Below are 14,579 nucleotides of genomic sequence, written 5' to 3' on the forward strand. Positions count from 1 at the left end.
GCTTTTGTCCTGTCACTGGGCACCAATGAGAAGAGCCTGTCTCCATCTTCTTTACACCATCCCCTTCAGGCATTTAGATAGATTTATAAGATGTCCCTTCAGCCTTCTCTAGGCTAAATAGTCACAGCTTTCTTAGCCTCTCCTCATAGGACAGATGCTCCAGTCCTTTAAACGTCTTCATGGCCCTTCACTGGACTCTCTCCAGTATGTCCAGGTCTCTCTGGTACTGAAGAGCCCAGAACTGGTCATAGTACTCCAGATGTGGCCTCACCAGCACTCAGCAGAGGGGAAGGATACTTTGTCTAACGCAGCCCAAGATACCATTAGCCTTCTTTGTGGCGACTGCACATTGCTGGCTCATGTTCAACTTGGTGTCCACCAGGAACCCCAGGTCTTTTTCTGCCAAGCTGCTTTCCAGCTGGGCGGCCCCCAGCATATATCAGTGCAAGGGGTTGTTCCTTCCCAGGTGCAGGACTCTGCACTTCTCCTTGTTGAAGTTCATGAGGTTCCTGTCAGCCCATTTCTCCTGCCTGTTGAGGTTCCTCTGGAAGACAGCATGACCGTCTGGTGTGACAGCCACTCCTCCCAGTTTGGTGTCATCAGCGAACTTGCTGAGGGTACACTCTGCCCCGTCATCCAGGTCATTACTGAAGATGTTGACCGCATTTGGACCCAATATTGACCCCGGGGTACATTGCTAGTTACTGGCCTTCAAACAGATTTCATGCCTCTGATCACCACCCTCTGGGCCCAACCGTTCATCCAGTTTTCAATCCACCTCAATTTTCAGTCCATCTCATTAACATATATCAGAATGAAATTAATTACTGTGACTCCAATACAGTGCACAGCTGAGAGAAATCTATTTCTCCTCTCAAAATTAATTATCAGCACCATTACTGTCATCCCTGAGAAACCTATCTGTTTGCATGAAGTTCTATGCTATGTTACAGCCTTAATAGAGTCAGAGGAGGCAGAGTGAGAATTCAACAAGGAGCGAACATAAAGCACATCGGAGACTGAAACAAAGCTGGAAAGAGCAGGAAACAAACACATGGAGAGGGCTCCACTGTGATAAAGAAACTTCCCAAGGGCAAAAGAACACAGAACAGAATTTGCTGAGAAAAAAAAGTTCCTGAGTTGACTGAAACCAAGCTCAACCTTCAAGGCCATAGTCAGCAAAGGCAGTTTTGTTTGTAAATCCTTTTCATTTCTATTCTGCCTTATCAAGTTTCTTTCTATTTTCTCTTTTAAAGGGTTAATGTCTTCTTTTACATTCTGATAAAGCTTGGCCTTTTGAGTTTAAAAGCCTTTTAATCTCATTTGGGAAGTAACTGTAATGTAAAGATTCTCCTCACAGCTCTGACCAACTCATGAAGATTGTGAAGTCTCATGTGGTCTCTTCACAAGACTCCAGCAGTAGAAATACTTGCCTTTCTATGTAATTTTTTCTCCTAAACAATCTACTGCTACATAAGTTTGTTTGCTAGAACAAAGAGTCCAAATATTTTTCTCCATCTATATTGCCCACACTTTTTGTTTACGATTCGCATGCAGACAAAACAGCTCCCCAGCATGCAATGGAGCAGAAATTAGACTAGAAGTGAGCCATATGTTTGTACCTAGTTATCCTCTTCAAGGCATCAATGCTGTTTACTCTAAGCTAAATCTGCTGCTATTGTTTCATATACTCCGTTCCCCCCATCCTCAAGGTTAACAACAAAAATTTGAAAATAAATTTCATGCTATATAAAACTTTCCTGTGAGCAAATATATTTTGGACTTCATAAGAAGGCAACAACTTTTCCATGTGTTGTTCTGGGTCCCATTAAACACTGGAAAGCTATGTATAAGCACGAGCAGTCAGAATTCAGTTTATACAAAATAGATCAAAGCATAAAAATTCAAATTTTTATTTTCTTTCTCAAATATTGTTAAATATTGCCAAATATTTAATAATTAAATGGTGAATAGCAACCAAATTTTTGGGAGTACTGAATATTTTCATTATTACAGAAATGTCAGTCACTGTGAAAGTTACTACTGAACTATCTTGAAATTGAACTGAAACACCTTATGAATGAGCCTAGGATAAGACAAATTTTACAGCATATATTTTGATCGAAGGACAAGTGTTTTAAGAATTAAAAAATCAATCATTTCATTAATTTAATTATGAATTCATTATAAAATTATAACCGTCAGTTAATATCCTATATTGTCCTATATCCTATACATAATATCCTATAGTTAATATACTACAATGATCCCTACAGGAATAAGGCAGACTCTTCAAACTACTCATACACTTAAAACTTGCATACATTGGCTGGACTTGAAAAAAATATATTTTTAGGGTTAATAGTCATTTTTGCCATTCATTTTTCATTAATGGAAGTTTAGTAGTTTTGTTTTTTTCTCAACAGAAGAAGAAACCTCTTCATTCCAATAAGATTAAGAACATAGCTGCCCTCACAGATGGCTGCGGCCTTTGTCAGAAAAGGGGACATGAACTGTCAGGAAGCCCAAAGGTCTCTTTGTAGCACTCTGAAGAGGGAAGATAATGAAAACCAACCCAAATATCCCAAACAAATGCACCTTTAAAAGTGTGTTTAACTTAAACCAGGAATAAAACACTGCTGTGAAAAACCTATAATTTTAGGGTGATTACTTTGCAATAAAAATAACTAGTACAAGGTAACAGTAAGGTTGCCCTGAGTGTCTTAATGGTGTATTTCCATGCCTTAATAAGTTTTGGTAAAAATGTTCCTCTAATCGTGCTCAGCTGCCAAGGGGAGCTGCTCCGGAGCCAGCCCGATCAGTAGCGGAGCAGCAGACCTTGGCATGCAGCGGGGGTTTCTGAGGCCGGGAAATGCCAGGGCAGCGGAGAGACCTGCCAGGAGCCAGTAGCTCTCCAGAGAGATGCTGACTGAGGCCTGGGCATTGCCAGAGCAACCACGGCCACCCCACACCTATAAAAAGCAGCCTAGGGAGCGCAAGCGACCAGATCGTGGCATGGCAGCTTGTGTGGCAGGCCGTCATCACCCTACCAGCTCTAGAGGTGAGTTCAGTTGGTGGTCATCACCCTCCCAGAAGGAGCTTAGCTATGGTATCCACCCGGCGGAAAGCCATGCCCTCTGCACTCACCAGAACGGATATGGCAACCCAGACAGAGCTCCCACGAAAACATGCAGCCACCCAGGTCTAGGCTGCAGAGAGTGCCGGAGCCTTTCACTCGTAATGGATGGCAGTAGTGAGAACAGCTGTGTGAGGTGTGACCAGGTGGACGATCTGCTCAGCCTGGTGGCAGAGCTACCAGAGGAAGGAGAAAGGTTAAGGAGCATCAGGGATTCTGAGAAAGAGATAGACTGGAACCATACTCTGCCCTCCTTGAGACAGAAACAGGAACAGTGACCAGAAAAAAACAAAGATCAAGGGAATCCTGTATCCTCCCCTCGCCAGACAGAAGGCAGTAGCTTAAAGGAAAGGAGTGAATGGAGGCAAGTCCACGCTCGGGGCAGCAGGCAAACCCCCTCCTTGCCTGTCTCACCTTCCCATGTGCCTCTTTACAACAGGCATGAGGCTCTGGATGTGGAAGGCCAGTCAATGTGGATGACAGTCTATCTACACCAGAGGTGTTGCCAAGGTCAGAAAGGCCTACCTGCCGTATCATGACCACCTCCACGAGGCAGAAAAGATGGGTTACAGTTGTAGGTGACTCCCTTCTGAGGGGAACAGAGGGTCCAATATGCCAGACAGACCCTCCTCTTAGGGAAGTCTGCCTCTCTGGGGCCCGGGTTAAGGACATGACCAGGAAGCTTCATAGCCTGGTATGGCCCTCGGACTACTACCCATTACTGCTCCTCCAGGTGGGTGTCGATGAAGCCGCAACGTGTAGTCCAAGGGCAATCAAAAGAGACTTCAGAGCCTTGGGATGGTTGGTAAGGGAATCTGGACCACAGGTAATTTTTTCCTCTATCCTTCCAGTTGCAGGCAGCAACATTGGAAGAAACAGACGGACCCAGTCTATTAATACATGGTGCCATGGCTGGTGTCACAGCCACGATTTTGGGGTTTTCGATAATGGAATGGCCTACACAGCACCAGGTTTGCTGGCATTGGATGGGATTCACCTTTCTCAAAGGGGCAAGAGGGTCTTTGCTCACAGGCTAGCAGGGCTCATTGACATACCTTTAAATTAGACTTGAAGGGGGAGAGGGATAATATCAGGCTTGCCCATGAAAAGCTTTGGGATGACACACCAAGGTTAGAGGGACAGGGTGCTAGCGAGGGCCCTCAGCCTGTTGCTCTGAGGCATGCTGGGTACATTGCAGCACACTTGAAGTCTTACGGAGATGAGCCACGGGCTCCTGAGGTAATAGGGGCCAACAGGGAAACACCAGTGAAATACCTCAAAGGAATTAAGGGGTGTTCTTCTTAGAAGGTGACACAGCCAACAGCCCAGCTGAAGTGCCTCTACCCCAACACAAACAGCATGGGCAACAAACCAGAGGAGCTGGAAGCCACTGTGCTGCTAGAAAGCTGTGACCTAGTTGCCATTACTGAAACTTGGGGGGACGAATCCCATGACTGGAGTGCAGCTATCAGTGGCTACAGGCTATTCAGAAGGAACAGGGGAGGAAGGAGGGGCCAAGCCACTCTCCATGATATTTGAAAAGCCATGGCAGTCACGTGAAGTCCCTGGTGAAAAAGGGAAACATTGCACCCATTTTTAAAAAGGGTAGAAAAGAGGACCCTGGGAACTATCGACCTGTGAGCCTCAGCTCTGTGCCTGGGAATATCATGGAACAGATCCTCCTAGAAGCTACGCTAAGGCACATGGAGGACAGGGAGGTGATTCAAGACAGCCAGCATGGCTTCACCAAGGGCAAGTCCTGCCTGACCAACCTAGTGGCCTTCTATGATGGAATGACTACATCAGTGGATAAGGGAAGAGCTACGGATGTAACCTATCTGGACTTCTGTAAGGCCTTTGACGTGGTTCCCCACAACATCCTTCTCTCTAAATTGGAGAGATACAGGTTTGGTGGATGAGGAATTGGTTAGATGGTCGCATCCAGAGGGTAGTGGTCAATGGCTCAATGTCCAGATGGAGATCAGTGACAAGTGGTGTCCCTCAGGGGTCCGTACTGGGACCAGTACTGTTTAATATCTTCATCAACAGCGTAGGCAGTGGGATCAAGCGCACCCTCAGCAAGTTTGCAGACAACACCAAGCTGAGTGGTGTGGTTGACACACCTGAGGGATGGGATGCCATCCAGAGGGTCCTGGACAAGCTGGAGAAGTGGGCCTGTGTGAACCTCATGAGGTTCAACAAGGTTAAGTGCAAGGTCCTACACCTGGGTTGGGGCAACCCCCAGTAGCAATACAGGCTGGGGGATGAAGGGATCGAGAGTAGCCCTGCGGAAAAGGACTTGGGGGTACTGGTGGATAAAAAGCTGGACATGAGCCGATAATGTGCGCTCACAGCCCAGAAAGCCAACCGTATCCTGGGCTGCATCAAAAGAAGCGTGGCCAGCAGGTCGAGGGAGGTGATTCTGCCCCTCTACTCTGCTCTGGTGAGACCCCACCTGGAGTACTGCGTCCAGCTCTGGAGCCCTCAGCACAGGAAAGATACGGACGCGTTGGAGCGGGTCTAGAGGAGGGCCACAAAAATGATCAGAGGGATGGAACACCTCTCCTACAGAGAAAGGCTGAGAGAGTTGGGGTTGTTCAGCCTGGACAAGGGGTGGTCTTTCAGTACTTAAAGGGGGCTTATAAGAAAGATGGGAACAGACTTTTTAGCAGGGCCTGTTGCAATAGGACAAGGGGTAATAGTTTTAAACTAAAAAAGGGTAGATTCAGACTAGATATAAGGAAGAATTTTTTTACAATGAGGGTTGGTGAAACACTGGAACAGGTTGCCCAGAGATGTGGTAGATGCCCCATTCCTGGCAACATTCAAGGTCAGGTTGGACGGGGCTCTGAGCAACCTGATCTAGTTGAAGATGTCCCTGCTCATTGCAGAGGGGGTAGACTACATGACCTTTAAAGGTCCCTTCCAACTCAAACAATTCTATGATTCTACAAGGTGACTTAAGAATTTGAGAGGGGCAGGGACTGCAGGAAACACAGCATCTTTTATCAGACAAGCTTTCAGGCAAGTAAGTCCTCCTTCAGTTTTGCTATTTCTGCTGTGTAATTCAAGAAGGTCTTATTTGACCTTCACCCCCTCTCCCCAACTTTTACCAAGTATCCTAATAAAAGGCATCCTCTGCCTATAAACACTGTATCATTTAACAGACAGGCTTTCTTTTAAAGGTAGTCTTAACTCATGAAATTTATAATGCTTGTTTTTTCAAGACATATAATATTTTTATTCTTATATTACTAATTTCTTCTTTTCCCATTTCTAATGGAACTTGAGAACCATAATCTCATAGGCATTTTAAAATTTTTTAGCTTACATTAAAAACTGATGCTAAAACTGACAGGAAAAATTCAAAGATAAAAACATACAATACTTTTTATGTAACAGAAATTATATCAACCTTCATTAAGTAAATTGTAGGCTATTAAAGGAAAAGCAAGCTCTAGCCTCATTCATATTGAGACCAGGAGGAAATTGCAGCCATCATTTATTCCTTGGAGTATCCCAGATAAAAATCTATCAGCAACTCCCTTAAAAGCAGCTTTGTGAGTCCTGGAATGCCCAGGCTCTTAAATCACTAATAAGAACAAATCTTTCGAGGCAAGTCTAAACTGCCTCAACCACAGGTCTGAGATTTTCCAAAGTCTGAATGCACTGCACTGTTTTGTGGCATCATGTCATACTATAGTCCCTGTTTTGTCATTGTTCCACATTTTCCTTTTTTCTTTCTTTATTTTTCTTTTCATTGTTTTCCTACTGTACATTCGCTCAGCTTTTCTAAAGGTGTTAGTAGTCCAAGGATGTTTTTGTCAACACAGAAAAACACACAAGAGCTCTAAAGATACACACTACCACAGAGAAATAAATAAGAAATTAAGATATTAAGCATGTATATTCATTTTTCTTTTCTACTGCACCATGTACTGGGTTTTATTTAAATAAACCACATCCAGGGTTGAAGCCAAGAGAACTTTCTAAACAGATGGGTTTGCATCTGCTGTAAAATCAATGCCAAGGACTAGGAAAAAGATACAACTAAGAGTCTTCAGTTTATTATCAGAAGTACTCTTCTGATGCATGTTATTGATCCATTTAAAAAAAAAAAAAGCCCCAAAATAATTCTAATTTCCACCTGGTTCCTTGCAGAAATCTTAGAATCTGCTTCTAGGCATAAAATTTGATAGATCAAAAACACATGGTGTGGCCAGAGTGAGCAAAGGTAAACACATTCAATGGCAACTGAGAGAGTCCAAATGTCAATACATGCAAATACTATGCAAAGCTCCTATTCTGTACCAATAGCCTTCTTTAGTTTTTAGGTTTCCCTGAATGGATTCAGTGCTTCAGCAGAACGCTGCAAGGTTTAAGAAACTTACTGCAATGGACCTCATCACTCCAATCATCACAGTCATTGTAGCCATTACACTGCAGTTTCCCTGGGATGCAGATCCCACTGGCACACAAGAAACTCTCCTCTCCTCCGCACAGTGCTGGAAAAGAGAAGAAAAGAAAGAATGCATGTTAAACTTTTCAGGGTAAGAAGAAATAAGCAGAAATTAAAGATAGTTAGAACAATGAGTCTTAAACGATGCACTTAAGCAACAAACCTCAAATTAACCAAATTCAAGCAAGTGCAAACTGGCATTTTCATCTAATTTTTGTTATTTCAAAAACAGGTATCTAGGCTGAGTTAATCAGTGAGGTTCAATCTACCATTGCCTCTAAAAAGCAGCTGTACAGAGTAACTGTTAAAAACTGACCTTAGGATGGGATGAAACAAGCTCTTTTTTTTTTCCATTAAATAGATGCATCGGATTAAATATCCAACTAAAGTTACAATAGATCTTCCCAGCCTAGGTGTTCAGGCAAAACATTACCCAGTTGAGAGTATCATAGCACAGACACTTTTCTAGAGGGGAAGGATTCCTCAAGCATTAATATAACTCCCTGAACACTAGAAGATAGTCATCATGGCTATTCAATATATGGGGAATTGAGATACATAAAGAGACAAAAAAACCCATAGAACTTTAGGTGTCTCACTGGAGATACCTTGCAGGGCCATTATGTTCAGAGGGAGGGAACTCATAATACCTTCCCATTCAAGTCCTTTGAGGCACTTAAAATATAGCGATGGAGATCACCATTAATTTGTTTACACCTTAGTCCACGCAATACAGACCAAACTTCCAAGCTTTTGCTTTAAAAACCCTTGGCTGAGAAAAATCCCTGTAAAGCATACAGATGGGGAAAGATATCAAGTGAAAATTACATGGGGATGCAAAGAAAAGATGTCAAGTAGAAAAGCAAATATTCAGTACAGAACCTGGTTGTTGGTTTTTTGGGTTTTTGGATTTTTTTTCCAACAGCCACAGTTAACAGTCAGGCTACTCAGCAAAGCTAAACAAAACAGAAAGTTTCACCTCCAGTAAAAGATCAGCAAAAAAACCCCAATAACTTTACTTTAAGCATATCTGAAATGAAAATTAGCTTTCAGAGATGGAGGAAAAAAATCCTGCCACTTTGCCAGTGTAAAGCTATTAAATGTATCCATGTGTGAGAACAGCGAGTTCATACAATAAAATCTCATGAAAGTTCAAAATTCTGCTCATAGAAATTCCATTGTAATTCAAACTTTGTACCCAAGTTTGCCAAGAACAATAAAGATCTCTAATTGTAGCTTTCAAACTTTACCACAATGCAAATCACAGGTCTGAAAAACCATCAGTTTCAGCAGCAGCAGCTATAGAATCTCTTCCTCCATTAAAGTCATTTTGCAACTGATCACAACATAGCTCCATATTTCTCATTTTAAAATGCCTAAATTTGCATTTTTCTTATTCCTATAGGAGAATTCAGTTCCTATTTCTTCTCCCTTTATTCTCTGAACCTGATGCTTAACCGAGCCTGGAAAGTATATTTATAATCTACATCTCAAAAGCAAAAAAATGCATATTGAGTATTGTCATCATAATTTTGTATTCCTCATAACATGTCTACCAACAAGTATATTCATGCAGAATACAGTTTAAAATTAAATTAATGACAAATAACGAAATATCTAATGATATAATTTTTAGTAGCATGAGCTTTTATGACCTCAGTTTGGCACTGCAATAAGTAATAGCACAAAGGTAACACACTACATAAATTTCAGATGAAGCCATTAATAAATCAATGAATATGATGATGTTTGTGTCATCACTTTACTTGGTACTGCACTCAGTAGAATTCCTAGTGTACGGAATTATCCTTAACAGTGAAGTATTAACCACAATAATGTATTGATTAAGTACATTCTTGAGCAAACAAAAACTGAGCTTAAGTGAAAGATCAGTCCTAAACTCACACACTGCTGTTGTCCTATTTAAAGTCCTCTTTCTGGAGCCAACATTCCACTTACAAAAGGAGATAAAGTTCTTTTTAATCTCCTCCAATAAAACAGTCTGTCATGAAGTAACTTGGAGCATACAAGTAATCCCATTTTATACGTCTTCAGAAGAATAGAAATATAAAAATGAAACAAAATGGAAAGCAAAGTGGTGCTGATGAAATCTGGCAGTGTTTCACAAAACGTGCAGATACAATTTAAGAATATAAAAGATGAAAGGTAGAAAGAGATGAGAAACGTGAACTAATAAATATTGACTCTCCATGCTACATCACTTTTTATCTGCTTTATTTGGTTGTTAAGCTGTACTGTTTCATAGAATTTCAGGAATTCATTATTTAGTAATGTATCTTTTGATTTTAGTAAGTGTATCATGAAAGAAAACTTGATGGAAACTTTTTTCTTAAAATCTCAAACACGTCTTTTATCTTACAGTGCTTTGGACTGCAGGGTAGCAAATGTTATGCCTCTTTTTTTCCATATGTGAAAAGCTGAAGGATAGGAGGCCCAAGTGATTTGTCCAATGAGAAACAAAGAATCAGGTGAACAAGTGGTTTATAGAAGCGTATTCCTAAAAATCTAAACCTAAATCAGGAAAAAAAAAAAGGTTACGTCCTTGTTCTGACAACGTAAGCGTCTTACTTCTTGAAGCATGCTGGTCTTCACAACAATCTCTTATCGGGAATTTTGGCTGTTGGTGGGAGACCAGTATCCTTCAGCCCTGCTGTTGCCTTCACTTTGGGAAGGTACAGTTTGTCAGTCTTCATGTTACTCAATACTTTCCTCTCTTCTCACTCTCTTGAAGCATTTCCAGTGATGACCAGGACCCTTTCTAGACCTAGGCCTGAGATCCCCATGGTTTTGTACTATCCCTCAGTTGCATTGGTTTTCTTCTCACTGCTATCCTTAATCTGCAGCTAGCGGGTACAACCTACAGCCTAGAATACAGCTTTTTGCCATTCTTTTGCATTATTGAATCCACCAGGACAACCTGCCCATAGTGACCGTCAGAGCCATGAGTGCACCAATAGGCCTTGAATGGCCTTGAATGACCCTGACCAGCCTCACCTGGGGCCTCCACCCACGCACTGCCCATGGGCTCAAGCTGAGCTCAAGGCTGGGACTTCAGTCCCTGCCTGAGCACTGCTGTAGGCACAGCCTTCTATCCAGCTCCAGCTCCTGGATGGATCCCTCATATATACACCATAGCTGGTCTGCAGCCCTAACTTTGGCCCTGGTTCCTAGGTGGGCTTGGAGCCACACTGGAGCCTTGTCACTAGTCCTGTCTCTGGTCCCACCTCCCAGTTGGGCTCTCTGATTGGACCCTGGACCCGGTTCATCACTTTGCCGTGTCTGGGGCCAGCTCTGCCTGCTGCATTCAGGCTCTGCATCCCAGCACAGCCTGACCTCAGCTCCCAGCTTGCCTGCCTGGAGGGAGCAGCCCCACTCCTGCTGCTCCCTGATGGTGACCTCAGGTCTTTGGCCGTTGGGTTACAGCAGGCTGACTTCTCAGCCTGGCTCCTCGTGGTGCCTTATTTCGGATAGTCTGATGCTACCTGTCAGTCAAAGACATAACTCAAGATCCAACAGCTGTTTGATGCCTCTGGCCAGCTATATTAGAAAAATAATGTGATATTGACAGGCAGGTATTCTTTGTCCAGAGTTCTCCATTATTCTTTCAGTTATCCCAGATGCCACCTCTGCCTTTCCATGACTTCACAGTACATGTGGAAGACATCTTTCACCACAAAAGTAGTGTGCCCATTGTCCCTGCACAGTGTATTAGGTATGCCACCATTTGCAAAGTGAGCATTCAGTTTCTTTAAAACTACTCTTTCCTGAGCACCCTCCAAATAACCCAACTCCTAGACATTAGAATATTAATAACTGGTTTGTTCCCTTCATTAAAAGTGAACAGTCACCTTTTGACATCTAGAACGCCTGATTTAGATTTTCAGTAGGGTGCAGAATCACCTTCTGTTGTCAGTCAGTATATTATGACTTTCACAGTTGCAAAGTATTATCTGTCTCATGATAACTGCTCTTAAATCTGATGGAAATACCACTGCCTCATTTTAAGGAAAATCCCACCTGCAAATACAACTAATATTCCTTTACACAGTACAAGTCTCCATCATCCTTTTCCCTAAAATTCTTTCTTTTCTATTTTCTGATTTATAAAACATCCCCCATTATTTTGTGGTTGAGGAGCAGACAGAAAATTTCTTCAAAAATCTCATTACTTTCTCTAGTAAAATTGAATTTCATGCCTTGTCTTATTAAATACCATAAGCTTGACTTGATTTTTAATAGTGAAAAATATCAGCTACTCGCAAAAAATCCATACGTGATCTTATTTGTTAAAGATTAGCTGATTTATAAAAGCACTATGAAGCAACACCATAAAAAAAAGCCTAGGCAAGGCAAGATGTTCTTACAGAATGAGGAATCTTTTATGTGTTCCAGACATAAAGGTTCTCTTCCCAGCTCTGCTGCAAACTTTTTGTATCACCTTGGACAATTCAGGCAATCTGTGCCTTAGTTCTATATGTACAAAAAGATTAAAAAACTTCTCTGTTTTCTTGGGCTCTTTGAGGAGAAAAGTCATTAGCCTCAGTACTACAAAGTTAATGCTGCAGGAGTCTTATGAACTTATTTTCACACTGATGAATTGATATTCAAGATTTCCCACAAGGATTGAAATATATTTCCATTTTGGGAAACATCAGGATAGTTCTCAGAGGAGCATCACTGAATGCAAGAAGGTCAAGAGGAAAACGTGAAAGATAAATCTCAATGGAAACAATACAATTTTTGAGATAGAACAAAGCCATTTAAAACTGCCATCAGTGAATGACCCATTGTAAAAGAGCTCGACAGGCAGTCATGAAAAGACTATTACACCTGTTAAATCTACCCTTGGGACTAAAGAAGGAGCCTTTAATGTGCCTACAAAAAATATAATAATTTCTGCTCACGATCAGCCTTTCTGTATAGCAACGTGATATTCTTCACAATTTGCCAAACCACTAGGTGCACAGTGGACGTACCACTGAGCACCGGACATGCCTAAACATGCAGCGTGTGTTTTTCAAAAATGACAAATAGCTCCAGCTTGCACTGACTGCAAGTGCAATTAATTATCCAGATTTCCAATTTCCTTTGTGGTCCTAGAATAGCAGTCCTTTCTATTGCACTATGGCAATGGATATACACACACATACTCTCAGCGCTTTCATTTTTACTCTTAACTTTTGGCAGCAGGGGATTATTTTTTTTCAACATATTTACATGCTTTTCTAAGCCTGAAATATTATTTTATCATCCCCAAGAAACAGGGCAATCTTAGGCTTAGTCAACTGACACACACACCCTTGTATGAAAGATGTGTAATGAAAACTTACGTGAATAATTTCAAAATCTTTTCTATTACATTCCCAGGTGCTCTCTCCACTTGGGTAGCACATGATCTTGATTTTGCAATAAAAACATTATTTTCCAGTTGTGTAATGGGGACATGGTTATTGCAGTCAAAGTTACTTATGCAATATGTTTTAAAGAAGGTTTCTAACTTTACAGAAAGGTGCCCAAAATACCCGGGGAACTACAGGCCTGTCAGCCTGACTTCGGTACCGGGGAAGCTGATGGAGCAGATCATCCTGAGTGCTATCACACAGCATGTAGAGAATAACCAAGGGATCAAGCCCAGCCAGCATGGGTTCAGGAAAGGCAGGTCCTCCTTGACCAACCTGATCTCCTTCTATGACAAGGTGACCCGCCTAATGGATGAGGGAAAAGCTGTGGATGTTGTCTATCTAGACTTCAGTAAAGCCTTTGACACGGTTTCCCACGGCATTCTCCTGGAGAAACTGGCTGCTCATGGCTTGGACGGGTGTACTCTTCGCTGGGTAAAGAACTGGCTGGATGGCCAGGCCCAAAGAGTGGTGGTGAATGGAGTTTACTCCAGTAGGCGGCCGGTCACAAGCGGTGTTCCCCAGGGCTCTGTGCTGGGGCCGGTTCTGTTTAACATCTTTATCAATGATCTGGACGAAGGGATCGAGTGCACCCTCAGTAAGTTTGCAGATGACACCAAGTTGTGCGCAGGAGTGTTGATCTGCTTGAGGGGAGGAAGGCTCTGCAGAGGGACCTGGAGAGGCTGGATCGATGGGCTGAGGTCAATTGTATGGGGTTTAACAAGGCCAAGTGCAAGGTCCTGTACTTGGGCCACAGCAACCCCATGCAACGCTACAGGCTTGGGGAAGAGTGGCTGGAAAGCTGCCCGGCAGAAAAGGACCTGGGGGTGTTGGTTGACAGCGGGCTGAATATGAGCTGGCAGCGTGCCCAGGTGGCCAAGAAAGCCAATGGCATCCTGGCTTGTATTAAAAATAGTGTGGCCAGGAGGACTAGGGAAGTGATCGTGCCCCTGTACTCGGCACTGGTGAGGCCGCACCTCGAATACTGTGTTCAGTTTTGGGCCCCTCACTACAAGAGAGACGTTGAGGTGCTGGAGCGTGTCCAGAGAAGGGCAACCAAGCTGGTGAAGGGTCTGGAGCAGAAGGGTCTGGAGCAGAAGTCTTATGAGGAGCAGCTGAGGGAACTGGGGTTGTTTAGCCTGGAGAAAAGGAGGCTGAGGGGAGACCTTATCGCTCTCTACAACTACCTGAAAGGAGGTTGTAGAGAGGTGGGGGTCGGTCTCTTCTCCCAGGTAACTAGTGATAGGACAAGAGGAAATGGCCTCAAGTTGCGCCAGGGGAGGTTTAGACTGGACATTAGGAAATTTTACTTCACTGAAAGGGTTATCAAGCATTGGAACAGGCTGCCCAGGGAAGTGGTTGAGTCGCCATCCCTGGAGGTATTTAAAAGACGTTTGGATGAGGTGCTTAGGACATGGTTTAGTGGTAGTCTTGGCAGTGTTAGGTTTACGGTTGGACTCGATGATCTTAAAGGTCTTTTCCAACCTATATGATTCTGTGATTCTGTGAAAATACGTAAACAGACTTTAAAACAAAATTTTTCAACTAGTTGGTGCCATTTAAT

The 14,579-nt window shown here is 42.8% G+C and overlaps 1 protein-coding gene across 1 annotated transcript in view; it reads right to left on the reverse strand.

The window, feature by feature from the left end:
- CORIN (corin, serine peptidase) overlaps positions 1–14,579 on the reverse strand; it is a 160,207-nt gene that overhangs the window by 60,457 nt on the left and 85,171 nt on the right. Inside the window, exon 6 of the mRNA XM_075499205.1 lies at positions 7,528–7,641. Coding sequence (XP_075355320.1) covers positions 7,528–7,641 — 114 coding nt within the window. The remainder of the gene's footprint in view (positions 1–7,527; positions 7,642–14,579) is intronic.

The sequence above is a fragment of the Mycteria americana genome, chromosome 4, assembly GCF_035582795.1.
Source record: "Mycteria americana isolate JAX WOST 10 ecotype Jacksonville Zoo and Gardens chromosome 4, USCA_MyAme_1.0, whole genome shotgun sequence".
In the NCBI taxonomy this organism is placed as follows: Eukaryota; Metazoa; Chordata; class Aves; order Ciconiiformes; family Ciconiidae; genus Mycteria; species Mycteria americana.